We start from the raw sequence: 12,080 nt of genomic DNA, 5'->3' as shown, positions 1-12,080 counted from the left end.
GCAGACAACAGAATGGGACGCGGCGCATCCACTGGGCAGAAGTGTAACCACATCACGACTGAAAGGGACGCGAAATGGACATTTTCACAACAAACACAACTCGGAATTCTTCTGCCCCAGTTAATAAGAAACGATAGACCCTGGCTCGGTTGATTTCAAATAGTACTGCAAGTGGCCACACACACAACTCGAGCCGATCATCACGCATGGTGGCCTCCCTAAACTTGTGCGGCTAGCCCCTTCCTGCTTTCACACCAGGCCTGTGGAGTATCATTAGACCGCTAATGCGAGGCCAATTTCAGAAACGAGGAAGCGGGAGAGATGGGACAAGGTCAGAGGTAGAAGGAACAAAGATGCCTCGGTGAGTTCTCAGCTGAATGACGATGCTCAGGAGACCTCAAGGTTGAGGTCTCCACATCTGCCTCCGGGCCTAGAAGACTGTCCAAGGACGTCTCTGCAACTTCGGCAACGCAGCGTCCTTTGACCAGCCAGCACCAATGGCCAGTGCACCACTCCAGCTCGCCGACCCCATCAACACCCCGCACATAAGCACAAACATTCGTGACTGTGGCTTTCTTTCATAGAGACTCTGCCGATGCAATTAGGTTTCAATTTCATTTGTGTGTGTGCGTGTTATGTAACTTGTCTCGTGAAATACATTTGGTCCGTGTCCGACGAAGTGCTGTGTTTCTTCTCCGCCAGGGTCACCCTAACAACCTGATCGTCATAAAAGCAATCTGCTTTACACGAGGCCACCTGTACCGCCTTGTTTCTCGTTGGGGAACGACAGTTTCGTTTTCCATACACTACATCTCCTCCTCTCCGTGGCGGCAATTCCAAAAGCCCGGTAAAAAACGGCATAGCACCGTAGTCGTGGAAAACAATGGCTGCCTCCGCGTGTGCTCGCAAACCTTGCAAGTCGGCCGTATCCACAATTGATTTCTGCGATGGCATCAACACCACCAATTGAGGCCGCATCACCGGGCTTTGGCTCTAAGAGTGACTATGGCAAGAATTGGTGGCACCAGACCAGTGAGTTTGGCTTATTCGCCGTTTGCCCGGTTTCACTCACATAAACGGCCCGCTCGGTTGTTTCAGCAATGGCACTAATACTACCGGTCAAACTAATACTGGTCAATCGGTGTTCGCAGTTTCGCGTGAGCTGTCGCATGAAGTCCTCTTGCATTGTATAATCAGGGTAATTACCCTAATAGTACATTGTTCCTGTGGAGTTTGCCAGGACCGGAGTGGTCCATCTACGATGCATAATTCAGGTTCCACGGTAACCGGTACTCGCAAATTAAAATTTTGCGCTTACTTTGAATGTAGTTTCATTTTCGCACCCTATGCAACAAAATGCATGTCTGGCCCAGGGTACAGAACGAGTTAGCTGCCAACTTTCTTTTTCTGAGGAACGATTTCAGTATCTAGATTTGCTTATTTGCTAGTTTTGTTGCATTGTTTAGCATATCCCATCCATGACAGAAGCAACATGTCACTTTTCTCGACTTAAATGTGTCAATTTCAACGTTTCCCCCCAATTCTAAGACCACTTATATCAAAAATAAAAATCAATCCCAGTGCCACTCAGCATGAAATCTGCTAAACAGCGAAGCTGTGATTCTTTTGTGCCGGCCCAAACGTCAACAGTGCTTGCCCAAGAACGACTGCGCAAATTCATAGATTGGCGCAGAGGAATCAGCAGCTAAACATCAGTGGCGGGAGGAACCCACTCCTGCGAGACCACTGCGCACCGGACGGTCTGGGAACCGGTTTCTTCTGTGAGGCCGCCTCAATGACGCACGACCTACAGCAGACCTACAGAAATGGTCGACCTACAACAGCTCCGTGAAAACAGCCCCACCTTTGGGAGTTGGCAGAACTCCCACGTAGCAAAAATGGGTTGCACCAAACTAATCGAAATAAGAAAGCAAACTAACGCAAACAACACAGGGCACTCGGTCCCTACTGCGCCTATTCAAATTGGTCCCCTTTTAACAGAAGTGAAGCCACCCATCAACTAGAAATGCTCTTTCAGAGTCAGTTCTGTTTCTACTTGCACGCTTAAACCCTTTTCAAATGCAAATTTCAGGCATTTAAACGCAGAAACAGGTGGAAATGGCCACCAACAATGCACAAAAGAGGATGGCAATGTGTGTGCATTCCGACTTTCCATTTCCCCGTTTGCGCTCCATTTTTTACAGACTGTACATTCACCCGGTACCGATTAGCAGGCACGACACCCGTGACACGCACCATGTGGATGTCGGTGTCGTCGAAGGCCACGTCAAAGGCCACCTCCATGTCGTGGTCCGGGTAGAGGCCCAAATTGGAGCCCGACTCAAAGCCCAGGCCACACAGGGCGCCCGTGTACTCGGTGCGGTCGGGGTTCGTCCTGCGTGGAAAACAACACCAATGGTGTTCAGCTTACATTCACATCTGGCATGCACAAACAACAACAGCCTACAACTTTCTGGTCGTCAGCACTCAATTCACAATAGCTGTGGAAGAAATCCGCAACACCTGCCTGCACGTGACTAGCAGCTAAAATCGGCGTCGCGTTGTGGTCGTATGGACGAGTTAGCACGACACTTCATTGCTCACCAACCTTGCATAAGCAGTGGAGTACACATCCACCAGCTTAAAGGGACACTGAAGTGAATTTGTCAAGCTCCCGTTTTTGCTTGCACTGCGTAGACTGGCTCAAATTAGCACACTTTTCATCGTTTATTCGGTTGACAAATCGGTAATTATTTTACAAAGCGCGAAAGAAGAAAAACTACCATGCGCGGTTTGCGGCGGCCGCACCAACTAAAGCTGTGACGTTAGGAGGAGCGGGCACCGTGATTGGACGATGCCCAAGGTGAGCAACCAAACAAGTTTCGGTTTCGGTTTCGGTTCTGTAAAACACAACCGTTGGCGTTGTTGGATGGGCATTCTCAATAACTCAGTAATCATCGTACCGCGCTTCTGCCATGTTGTCAGCTGTAAAAATGCATAAAGATAAGCCTCCTAGGACGGATTGGAATCGTAGCATTCACTAGCCGAAACCTACGCAGTGCATGAACGCCCTCCGCGTACCCGCAGACGCCCAAATGTCATGCGCTTTTCCCCCATATTTGGAGCTTGCCTCCCTCATGCCTGTGTCGTAAAAAGCGTGTTCGCACCAGGCCAAGGGTCTGTTCATTCTGGCCAGTGCCCACTGCCTGCAAGCAGTCGGTGCTTATGGCAACAGCACGCCAACGAGAACTCGCTAGCGCGCCAGTGCCAGCCTGCGCGCGTTTTGTGAACTAGTTCGTGGAGCCATGAACGTTGCGGCCCCAAAAAAGGTGAACTCAATATAGAAAACATCGGCGTAAAACGAAAAAGTTAACTTACAAAAAAAAAAAAAAAAAAAAGCACGCACCCGAGGGGATTCGAACTTGTGACCTGCAAAATACTTGCAGTGGCATAGCTAACAACCCAGACCACTCGGCCACGGAGCGGGCTCCGCTGGCATGGGTAATATAGGGTATATATTGTATAACCAGTTTACACTTTTATTTAGTTTTGGCATTTCAAGCAGCTTAGGTGACTATTTGTTGTATTGCGCTCGTGCAGTAAGCGTCCCCCGAGTTTCCACAATACCTCACGTCTAGCAATTGCATTTCGTAGACGGAAAAGCGTTCGCAGATGCGTAGTCGTGCTGCTGACTGCTGTGCTTGTTCGCCCAGCGCAAAAAAAGTGCTTCCCGCACCCTAGGTGTACGCTGTACGGTAAAAATATCAGTTGATTTTATTTCCTTAGTACCTATATTGACTTCGCTGACTCTTCTCCCGCCTTCAAGAGGCCTTATATTTTCCTACTGGCGTACCAGTCAGCGAAGCGTCGCATGTGCGCTTGTGCAGCGCTTGTGTGAAGCGACCTTGACTTGGAGCTAGATACAGTGTACAAACAAACCAAGTAAAGAAAGGCACATTCTTCCATTCACAAACGTGTCCTGGCTTCGTTTCAACTGAGCGAACGAATTGCGACGACCCGTCGGCGGCCGGCGGAAGAAACGCTGGGCCGACTGACTCTGTCAGAAGGCCGGGGAGCCGTGCAGTGCAGCCAATTGCCAGCTTATCCCCTCCTGACGTCACACGAAAACGCCGCAGAAAATGGGCGAGCGTAAAGAGAGGAAGACAGCATTTTCGAATTAATTTTTCTACTAAATAAAATAGCGTAAACGCGCCCAGGGTGGTCGAAACATGGCCTGGGAACTCCGGACTACAATTTGCGCAAGCAATCCCGCAATGTTTACATATCACTTCAGTGTCCCTTTAAATGCTGCTGACAGCTGACAGCACTGCTTCCCCAGTCCCACCATTCAGTATTCAAACGCCTGACCAGAAAACTGGAAAAACAGGAAGAACAAAATAAAGAGAGAGAGAGAGAGAGAGAGAGAGAGAGAGAGAGAGAGAGAGAGAGAGAGAGAGAGAGAGAGAGAGAGAGAGAGAGAGAGAGAAGCATGGAGTTAAATGTAGATAGACGGATTGTTGGTAATTCCGTTGTTCTTGAATTGGCGCCCCCTCGATGATCCAAGAACCGGTGGTGCAGTCGAAGACAACGAAGCCTATTCCAGTGGCAGTAGACTTTAATGTACGGAGAGTCACGGATGTAAACAGTGCGTGAGACGATGGCGTTCACCCCGGCGTGCACCAACACAACCGTCCCTCGTGTCGTCCCACCGCCGTCTCCCCAAACCGATCAACATCAAACATAGCATACACAAACCACAACTTCATATGCTGCCCAATCACAGCCAACAACACAGGTACTCTCCATTCGCACCGACTATTCCTCCTCCCCATTGGTCCTGCCTGGATCCCGTCACCTCGTCACCCTACTGCCCCCTTAGGTCGAGGAAAGACGTTCTCACAGGAAGGGAAGAGTCAACGCCCTGACGGCCACTGAACGTTACCGCGCCACCATCGCCGGTGCCTGGCTTACTGAGGGCTAAGTACTACTAGACAAGGCCAGCTCCTCAGATTAGCCGCCACAAACGTGCACCACGTCTGCTGTCAAACGGCGTCGAGCATAGATCAACACGGCGACGTCTCGTCCCGCTAACGAGGGAAGCACTCGGAGTGTCTCGCCACCCCGCGCCCCGGCAACGTCCTCAGCAGTCAACAACAACAGTTGGGGAACCAGCAAAGCATCGCCGCCGCCGCCGCCGGCTTTAGGCGCCGGACACAACTCCTGGGCAATTTTTCTCTCAAGCAGCCCCCGTCCGAGTGAAAGCGGTGGGAGGCAAACAATGCACTCTGCCGTCGCGTTGCAAAGCGGCTCGGGATACAGGAAGGACGTACGCTGACCCCTACTCGCAAAACTTGCACCACAACAAGGTAACATACATCAATAACATACACCAACTTAACTCATGGGCAGCAGTTAATGCTTTCGATATTAGTTCATGCTTTCAAATGCCTTGATATCACGAACTTTCAAAATTTGCATAACTTCACACCCACCCGACCCCACATGTATTGGCCTCAATGTAACGAAACAGAACTTTTTTTATATATAAAAAGTTTGATACAGCGAAGCCTGGAGCACCGGAATTCAAATAAATTCAGGCAGAAGGACAAACCTGCCTCGTTGCTAAAGAAGAATCTTAAGGCCAGTGAGCTCTGCCACTTGGGGATTTCGAGCGGCCTGTGAAGACAAACCACGACTTCGTTCAATTTGAAAGAACTAGCTTCTTTGAAGTTTGCAATAACATTTGTGCAATTGCAATCGGAACGAAGCAGTGCTTTCGACAAACCAAACTTGTACCTTGTCTTCGCAGCCGCATTAGGGTAAAAAGACACCTTTCGATTTTTCTCATTTGAACATGGGGCGGGGAATGGCTGCCGTCACCCGTGAGTGAGGCAACGTGAGCACACAGCAACATTTCAGAACACGCCTATGTTCCTGGCAAGTTGAAAGAGATAGAGAATAAACGCTTCCTGAAAACTTCAGAGATTCAATGTGTCTTTTCTTCTTCCCATGAGCCGTGGGCTGCTGTGAATGTCTAAACGAGGAGGTGCGAGCTGAAAGTGTTTCGCCAAGCTAGAGCTTCGCAAGAAAATACCACCTGCCAGTTATCCCCTGTGACAATGAAACTGGTTGGGGTTCCATTGTCAGTTACAGTTCCATTAGGAGGCTGCCAAGTAATCTTCAGACAGCTGTGACCAACTCAGAATCGATTAAAAAGCCCTTTCACTAGACTGTGAAGATGCAAGAACAGCGCAGCTGTACAGGTGAATAGCTATACTGACTGATGTGTATGACTCGCTACATTGACCGGATAAGGACAGATACACATAAGTTCCTAGTAATTTATACTAAATTAGTTTTCAGATGCTTTGTTTAGGGAATTCTGCTACGCTTGCAACTTCACTGTTTTAACCAACTAACCATGACAAGTGGATGAAACTCGGCGTATCGAGAGAATCGTCCTAGCGGCCAATCTCAGTGTGATTTCTTCCTGGATATCTACGTTAGATTGAGAGCTACAGAACATTTTACACTAGCTCTGCAGTGGGTGCAAACGATTTTTTGTTGGCACAGCCTGATAGATGCATGCAATTCTGGTCAAACCTAGTTCCAGTCAGCTTCACAGTAAAAGGAAAAGGAGGAGGAGGAGGGCAAAGAGGAAGAAGAAAAGGAGGAGGAAGATGATGCAAAAAGGGAAAGCCCTTCTTCAGCATTTATTGCCACCGTGGAGAGAACGACGGCAAGCCGTGCACGGTAATACAAGCGCAATGTTTCGAACACATGCGCGTGCCTCCCGCAGTCCCGTGCGTGCCAATGTGCCACTTAGTTGTTGGCGGCAAATTAGAAATCTGCAACAGAAGATAAAGGGCACCAAAGCGAGGTGCCCCCCGCTCCCTTTACCTGAGCTCGACGTAGGGAGCGAAGATGAGGGGCATGAGGCAGTGCATGCCCGGCAGGGAGGGCATGAGGGTGGTGTTGCGCAGGGTGACGTGGTCGCTGCTGGCGCTCTGGCTCACGTGGCAGGCCACCAGGAGGCGCGGGTGCGGGTTCTGGGGCTCCCCGTTGAGCAGCACCGAGTTGACGCTCGTCCGCTCCACCCGGGCACTCCTGTGAAAGTTGAGTGAATGCTTACTCGCTCCCTCTCTTCCGCCACCAGTGGACGTGCAAGGGTGCGCAAATAGGCAAGGACCCAAGACCGGGCCTTAAGGGGTGCCAATAGCCTCCTCGGGTCCACTGGAGGACAAAGGCCTTGCCCCCTGGAAGTCTAGTATTTCTCGAAACACTCACGTCTGCCTACGGGCTTTGAAAACGAAATTCTGGCATAGTACTATTGTGATGGGTGCCTTTATACAAATGTACACCCATGAATGCAGCTGCCTCGCAACTTTACTGTCCTGGTTCGACCTTACCTCATCTACCTTACTTACCGTTACTACCAACCCCCAATCAATCACTAGTGAACTTTCGTAATTCCTGATCATCTCTTATGCACAGCTGGCCCGCTTTGGTCCACTTCCGGCCTTTCTTGGGTTTTTGTGCCGTTTGTGTCGACACCAGGATCATTCGAGGCCAACCTTCCAATGAGACACGTAACGCTTTCGCTTTATCAAGTATAAGATGCATGGGCACTGCCAGTCAACGTGGCCGCAAACGGGGGGAGAAGACAAACAGTCACTCCGGCGGACAAATCACGCCTTCGGGTGACGACACCGCAAACTGTGGAAAGTGGGTTCGTAACAGCCACAACAGATGGGGTGTGCAAGCTACCACTCCTTACAGGAGATCACCAACAGTAGAGCCATAACACGAGGGACAGGCCGACACACTAGCTGCAAGCTTTCTGCAAGGGCAGTTTGCAGAACAAAGCAATGCAGCTTCCGAAGCCTTCCACTTCTTGAGGTGAAGCGCGTTCTCAACACGTGGACACGCAGTTCTTCTACTGCCAGTAGCACAGGTGGATGGACGCAAAGAGTGATGCCCCCTCTCTTGAGACAGCGAGAGAGGAGCTGAGGAAAGCCTGCCAAAACAGGGAAACAAGGCATAACAAAGACCGCGGCTGGACATTGCAGACCCCAGCATTGTCAGAGCCTCTCTGACAGTGCTGCCGAACTTATATAACCTTTAAGGCCATACCTGATATCATGGGTCCAGGCTAAGCCGGTCACCATGGTGACAGGGCAAACAGCTGACATCCCCCCAGGAACAACAGTCATTTACACTACCACCACACATTACATGAACACAAAAAGCAGGACAACAGCTTTTCACACCCACAGCTCCTTCTCCGCAACAACCAAAAATAATCCAGCACCCCTGTCAACAACTCTGTAGTTTCAAGGTCACGGCCAATGGCACAGAAACACACAAGGACTGAGGGAGAGAGAAGTTACCGTGAACGACCACAAACAGGCAATTCATAATATCTGAAAGAGCCACCCCACATGTGCCACCAGCTCGTTGATATTCCACTCACCCGTCCCAGGTTCCATACAAGAGTAATCTAGGGCCCTGCATATAAAAGATAGTGAGAAGGTCTACACCTTAGCTGCTCTCTGTGACCCAAGCACCCCAGAACCATGGCCACACTTCAGCAGCCCACAAGAGCACCACCGCCAAGCCATGCACCACACTGGCAGCCGGTGCTTGCCGAGATGTCAGAAATCAAGGGACCACTCTCCCTTACCCTCTCGAATTCACTCTTCGTTTGATGCCCCATTTAATGCGTGGAAACAGGCACAACACTGACACAACCTATCCCACACTACATGGACGGGCTCTTGGGCACTGTGAACAACCAAACAACAAACACGCAACTTCAACATATAAACTATCCTGACATTACCTTCAATTGTGACCCTACAGCAGCCTTCTAGCTGCGAGGCATAGGTCACATCTTCCCCCAAGAAGCATGAACAGGCCTACCGAGCCCCTTCACTAAGCCAGAACCTGAACCTGCGGGGGCTAGTAATGTCTCTATAGCCCCGCTGAGAAGCCAAGCAGTTCCCAAGATACCCTACTTGCTCAGTAGAAGATAGACCAAAACCACAGTGTGACCTCCACATGGGCAAAAACAAATGTACGCCCACTGAAAGAAAGCAGACAATGGCATGTTTCTCTGGACTTGTGTGTCCAACAAAACCGCACAACGCAACAAGGCATGATGCCGGTACAAGCATGCACAACGAACTCACCTGAGATAGCACAGCTTGGACATGCCGCACACCCTGGACTCCAGGGGGCTAAAAGGTCCGTGCAAGATTGCCTGCGGGGTAACCACCGGGGAAAAAAACGTTGCCGTGATTGAACGCGGTTAAAGAAAGTTTGTCGAGAGGATGCAGTAAATGTGCACACATTTTCGCAGCATGATTAAACAGGCACTGCTCAGCACAGTCCACACGCACACGCAGTACACTTGGATGCAGCTAATGCCCCCTTGTATCATTTTCTGACAGCACATGCCCTTACTCCGTTATCATCCCACCTATGGAATGAAAGAGTGATTGCACGCTTTCACTCCGCAACGACACTTGACCTTGGCTGAGGTTGAAGGTCAAATTGACACTACCCAGCCGTTTTCTAGATTTGTACCTCGACTAATAAGGTGTTCTCCCTAATATAGAAAAGAAACACAATTGGCGCAGCTCGCACTGGCAGTGCAAGGCTGGAGAGAAACAGCAGAGTTGGCGGCCTCTCTCCCTTCGGCGGAGACCTCGTGTTTCCACCGCACACGGATTGCCGACGGTTTGCCGACGGATTGCTGCACACGGACTTGCCACTGACGGTTCTTCTCCATGACTGGTAGGCTCGGATAGTTTTCTTTGCAGCCTTCCACAGCTCTTCCAAGTGGTGGACCGCATCAACATGCACTAGAACCCGCAGCCAAGCCCGAAGCCAACGCCCGTGCTACAAACCCAAACGAAATGCTGTGCACCCGGAATATGACGATAGGTAGTTCAATTGGAAAGCCACTGGTTTCGTAACACGAGGGACCCAGGTTCAATTCCAACTACGGGAAGCATTTTTTTTTCTTTCCAATTAATTAGCTGCACATGTCATTCTTCCCTGCCGCTGCTAACTCGTGCCCCTTTTGCCTTTTGGGTGGTGACAAGTGGTTAGGTCGCCAGTTTCACGGAGCAAAGGGCCCCGGTTCGATTCCTTGCACTTTCCTATCCACATTTTTTCCCTTGAGACTTCTAGGTTTTCTGTCTCAGCCGGACGGATCTGTGCTGGCCTAAGCAGCTCTGCTGTTGAAGAAGAAAAAGAGAACGCAGCCAAACGGGTAGGTGACAGAGAAATTTGCTTAATAAGCAAGGAATATTAAGTAACAAAAGCCTGATCAGGACTAGTTGGTTGAACATACTGAATAAATTTGAGGCGCTAAACAACGGGAACCAGAAGAAACGTGTAGGCACAGACAAGGCGCCACTTCCAACTAAACTTTATTAGTGAAAAACCTTAGGTTAAGTACACAGTTCTGACGTCATGAAAACAGAACACCAACAATGTGTGCAATCCTACACATGTCCATCTAAGAAGTCGAATTCTTTAAGTGATAATGAGACCGACGGTGTACTGATGCATTTGTTTCCGCCTTGTGAATGAAGTACGCCTCCACAATCTCTCTTCCTTGCCTATCTCCGACCCATTTTTGAAATGTTGCACGTTTGAAGAGCGGAGTGCAGTTTCTATACCCTGCAGAGTGCCCCTTTTCTAGTGCTCAGCCACGTGGCCCCCAGCGTTGTTCTTTGCTGCCCGACAGTGCTCGCGCGCTCTGTCGTAGGAACACCTGCCTGTTTGCTCAATATTACACTCGTTGCAACTCATGGGAATCTCGAAGATTAAGCAAGGAGCCCTTCACTCCAAAGCACCAGTCTTCGGGAAACTTATTTTTTACCTGGTGGGCGTCGAAATTTTCACCCCAGCTGGATCTTGCCAAGTGTAGTATTTGAAATTCCTAACACAACTTATGACTCACTCTTCACTCTTCTTCTATTGTTTTTAGTGTCTGTCAGAACCCTACAGAGCCCAACGTGACCTGGCGACACGACCTATCAAAACCATGCCATCTGCTAAAAACATCGCCTGCAGAGCAACCGCTCGCTACATTTTACCCACATTGTTGCGATCATCTCCGCAGATGCTGCTGCAACGCCATGGTTTTGACCGGCCCCTTTAGCTTCCTTCTAACCCGAGTTTTTAAAGCGAAATCCTTTCTCAGCAGGACCCACACAGCGTCCTATCTGAAAACTAATGGATTTCCCCATAGAACAGTTGGTCGACCAAAAAGCTCTGATAAGGTCTCTGGACACATGCACATGCATGAAACCATCCTTCCACTGTACGAACAGAGGTGCAACTTGAACATCGCAAAAAAGGAATGGTGATCTAGAAGATAAGAAAACACACACATCTGTCATGAAGAAGGAGTACAATAATAGTATGCCTTTATCTCATAAACCACGTATCGGTTATACAGTTAGGCCATTCATAGATGCGTTCACTTAGTGCAGGAAAATTCTTCCCATGGTTTTGTTCTACGTTTGCAATCAGGTTCTTTGAAGGTTTGGCGATCAATTGGACGCACTTTTAGCGAAGAATTCAACGCACTTTTTATGCGAGAAAGCTCTCACACTTCTCTCAACGTTTTTGAGGAAGGGATGGTAAGTTTTTTGCCTATTAGGAGGTATTATTGCCTAGGAGGTACTAATTTTGCCCATTAGGAGGTACAGTAGTCCTTTGTTACGGTGCAAAAATGGCTGATTTGGAGTGCTTCCACAAAAGCTTTTTTTTCTTGAGCAACTTTAGCATTGCTACACACGAAATTGTAGCTTATAGATTGCTTTTCTAAACACGTAACGGCAGTTTTGTGAAAGGTACAAATATTTACAGTTTATTGGTCAAATAAACCGAAAAGAAAAATGCACAAAAAGTATACACACAACGCATATAGGCGATTGTACCGAGCGTAAAAATTATTTTGAGGAATTCTAAGATACACGAATGTTTCTACGTTCCTAAGCTATGATTCAATACATACATCAATGCCTTACACCAAGTTTTGGATTTTTGCAGGCCTACAA

The 12,080-nt window shown here is 49.0% G+C and overlaps 2 protein-coding genes across 2 annotated transcripts in view; both read right to left on the bottom strand.

The window, feature by feature from the left end:
* LOC144149748 (uncharacterized) overlaps positions 1 to 12,080 on the bottom strand; it is a 371,422-nt gene that overhangs the window by 130,663 nt on the left and 228,679 nt on the right. The gene's annotated exons all lie outside the window — the stretch shown is intronic.
* The window catches only part of LOC144149911 (ATP-dependent RNA helicase TDRD9-like), a 79,199-nt gene that overhangs the window by 3,407 nt on the left and 63,712 nt on the right, over positions 1 to 12,080 (bottom strand). Inside the window, exons 29-31 of the mRNA XM_077681643.1 lie at positions 9,192 to 9,262; positions 6,901 to 7,107; positions 2,257 to 2,395 (exon numbers count right to left, since the gene is read on the bottom strand). Coding sequence (XP_077537769.1) covers positions 2,257 to 2,395; positions 6,901 to 7,107; positions 9,192 to 9,262 — 417 coding nt within the window. The remainder of the gene's footprint in view (positions 1 to 2,256; positions 2,396 to 6,900; positions 7,108 to 9,191; positions 9,263 to 12,080) is intronic.

Source organism: Haemaphysalis longicornis, unplaced genomic scaffold (assembly GCF_048455015.1).
Source record: "Haemaphysalis longicornis isolate Haplotype H1 unplaced genomic scaffold, Haemaphysalis longicornis Haplotype H1 scaffold_8, whole genome shotgun sequence".
Lineage (NCBI taxonomy): Eukaryota > Metazoa > Arthropoda > Arachnida > Ixodida > Ixodidae > Haemaphysalis > Haemaphysalis longicornis.
Note: the sequence above shows the minus strand (reverse complement) of the source record. Positions and strands in the feature narration are given on the sequence as shown.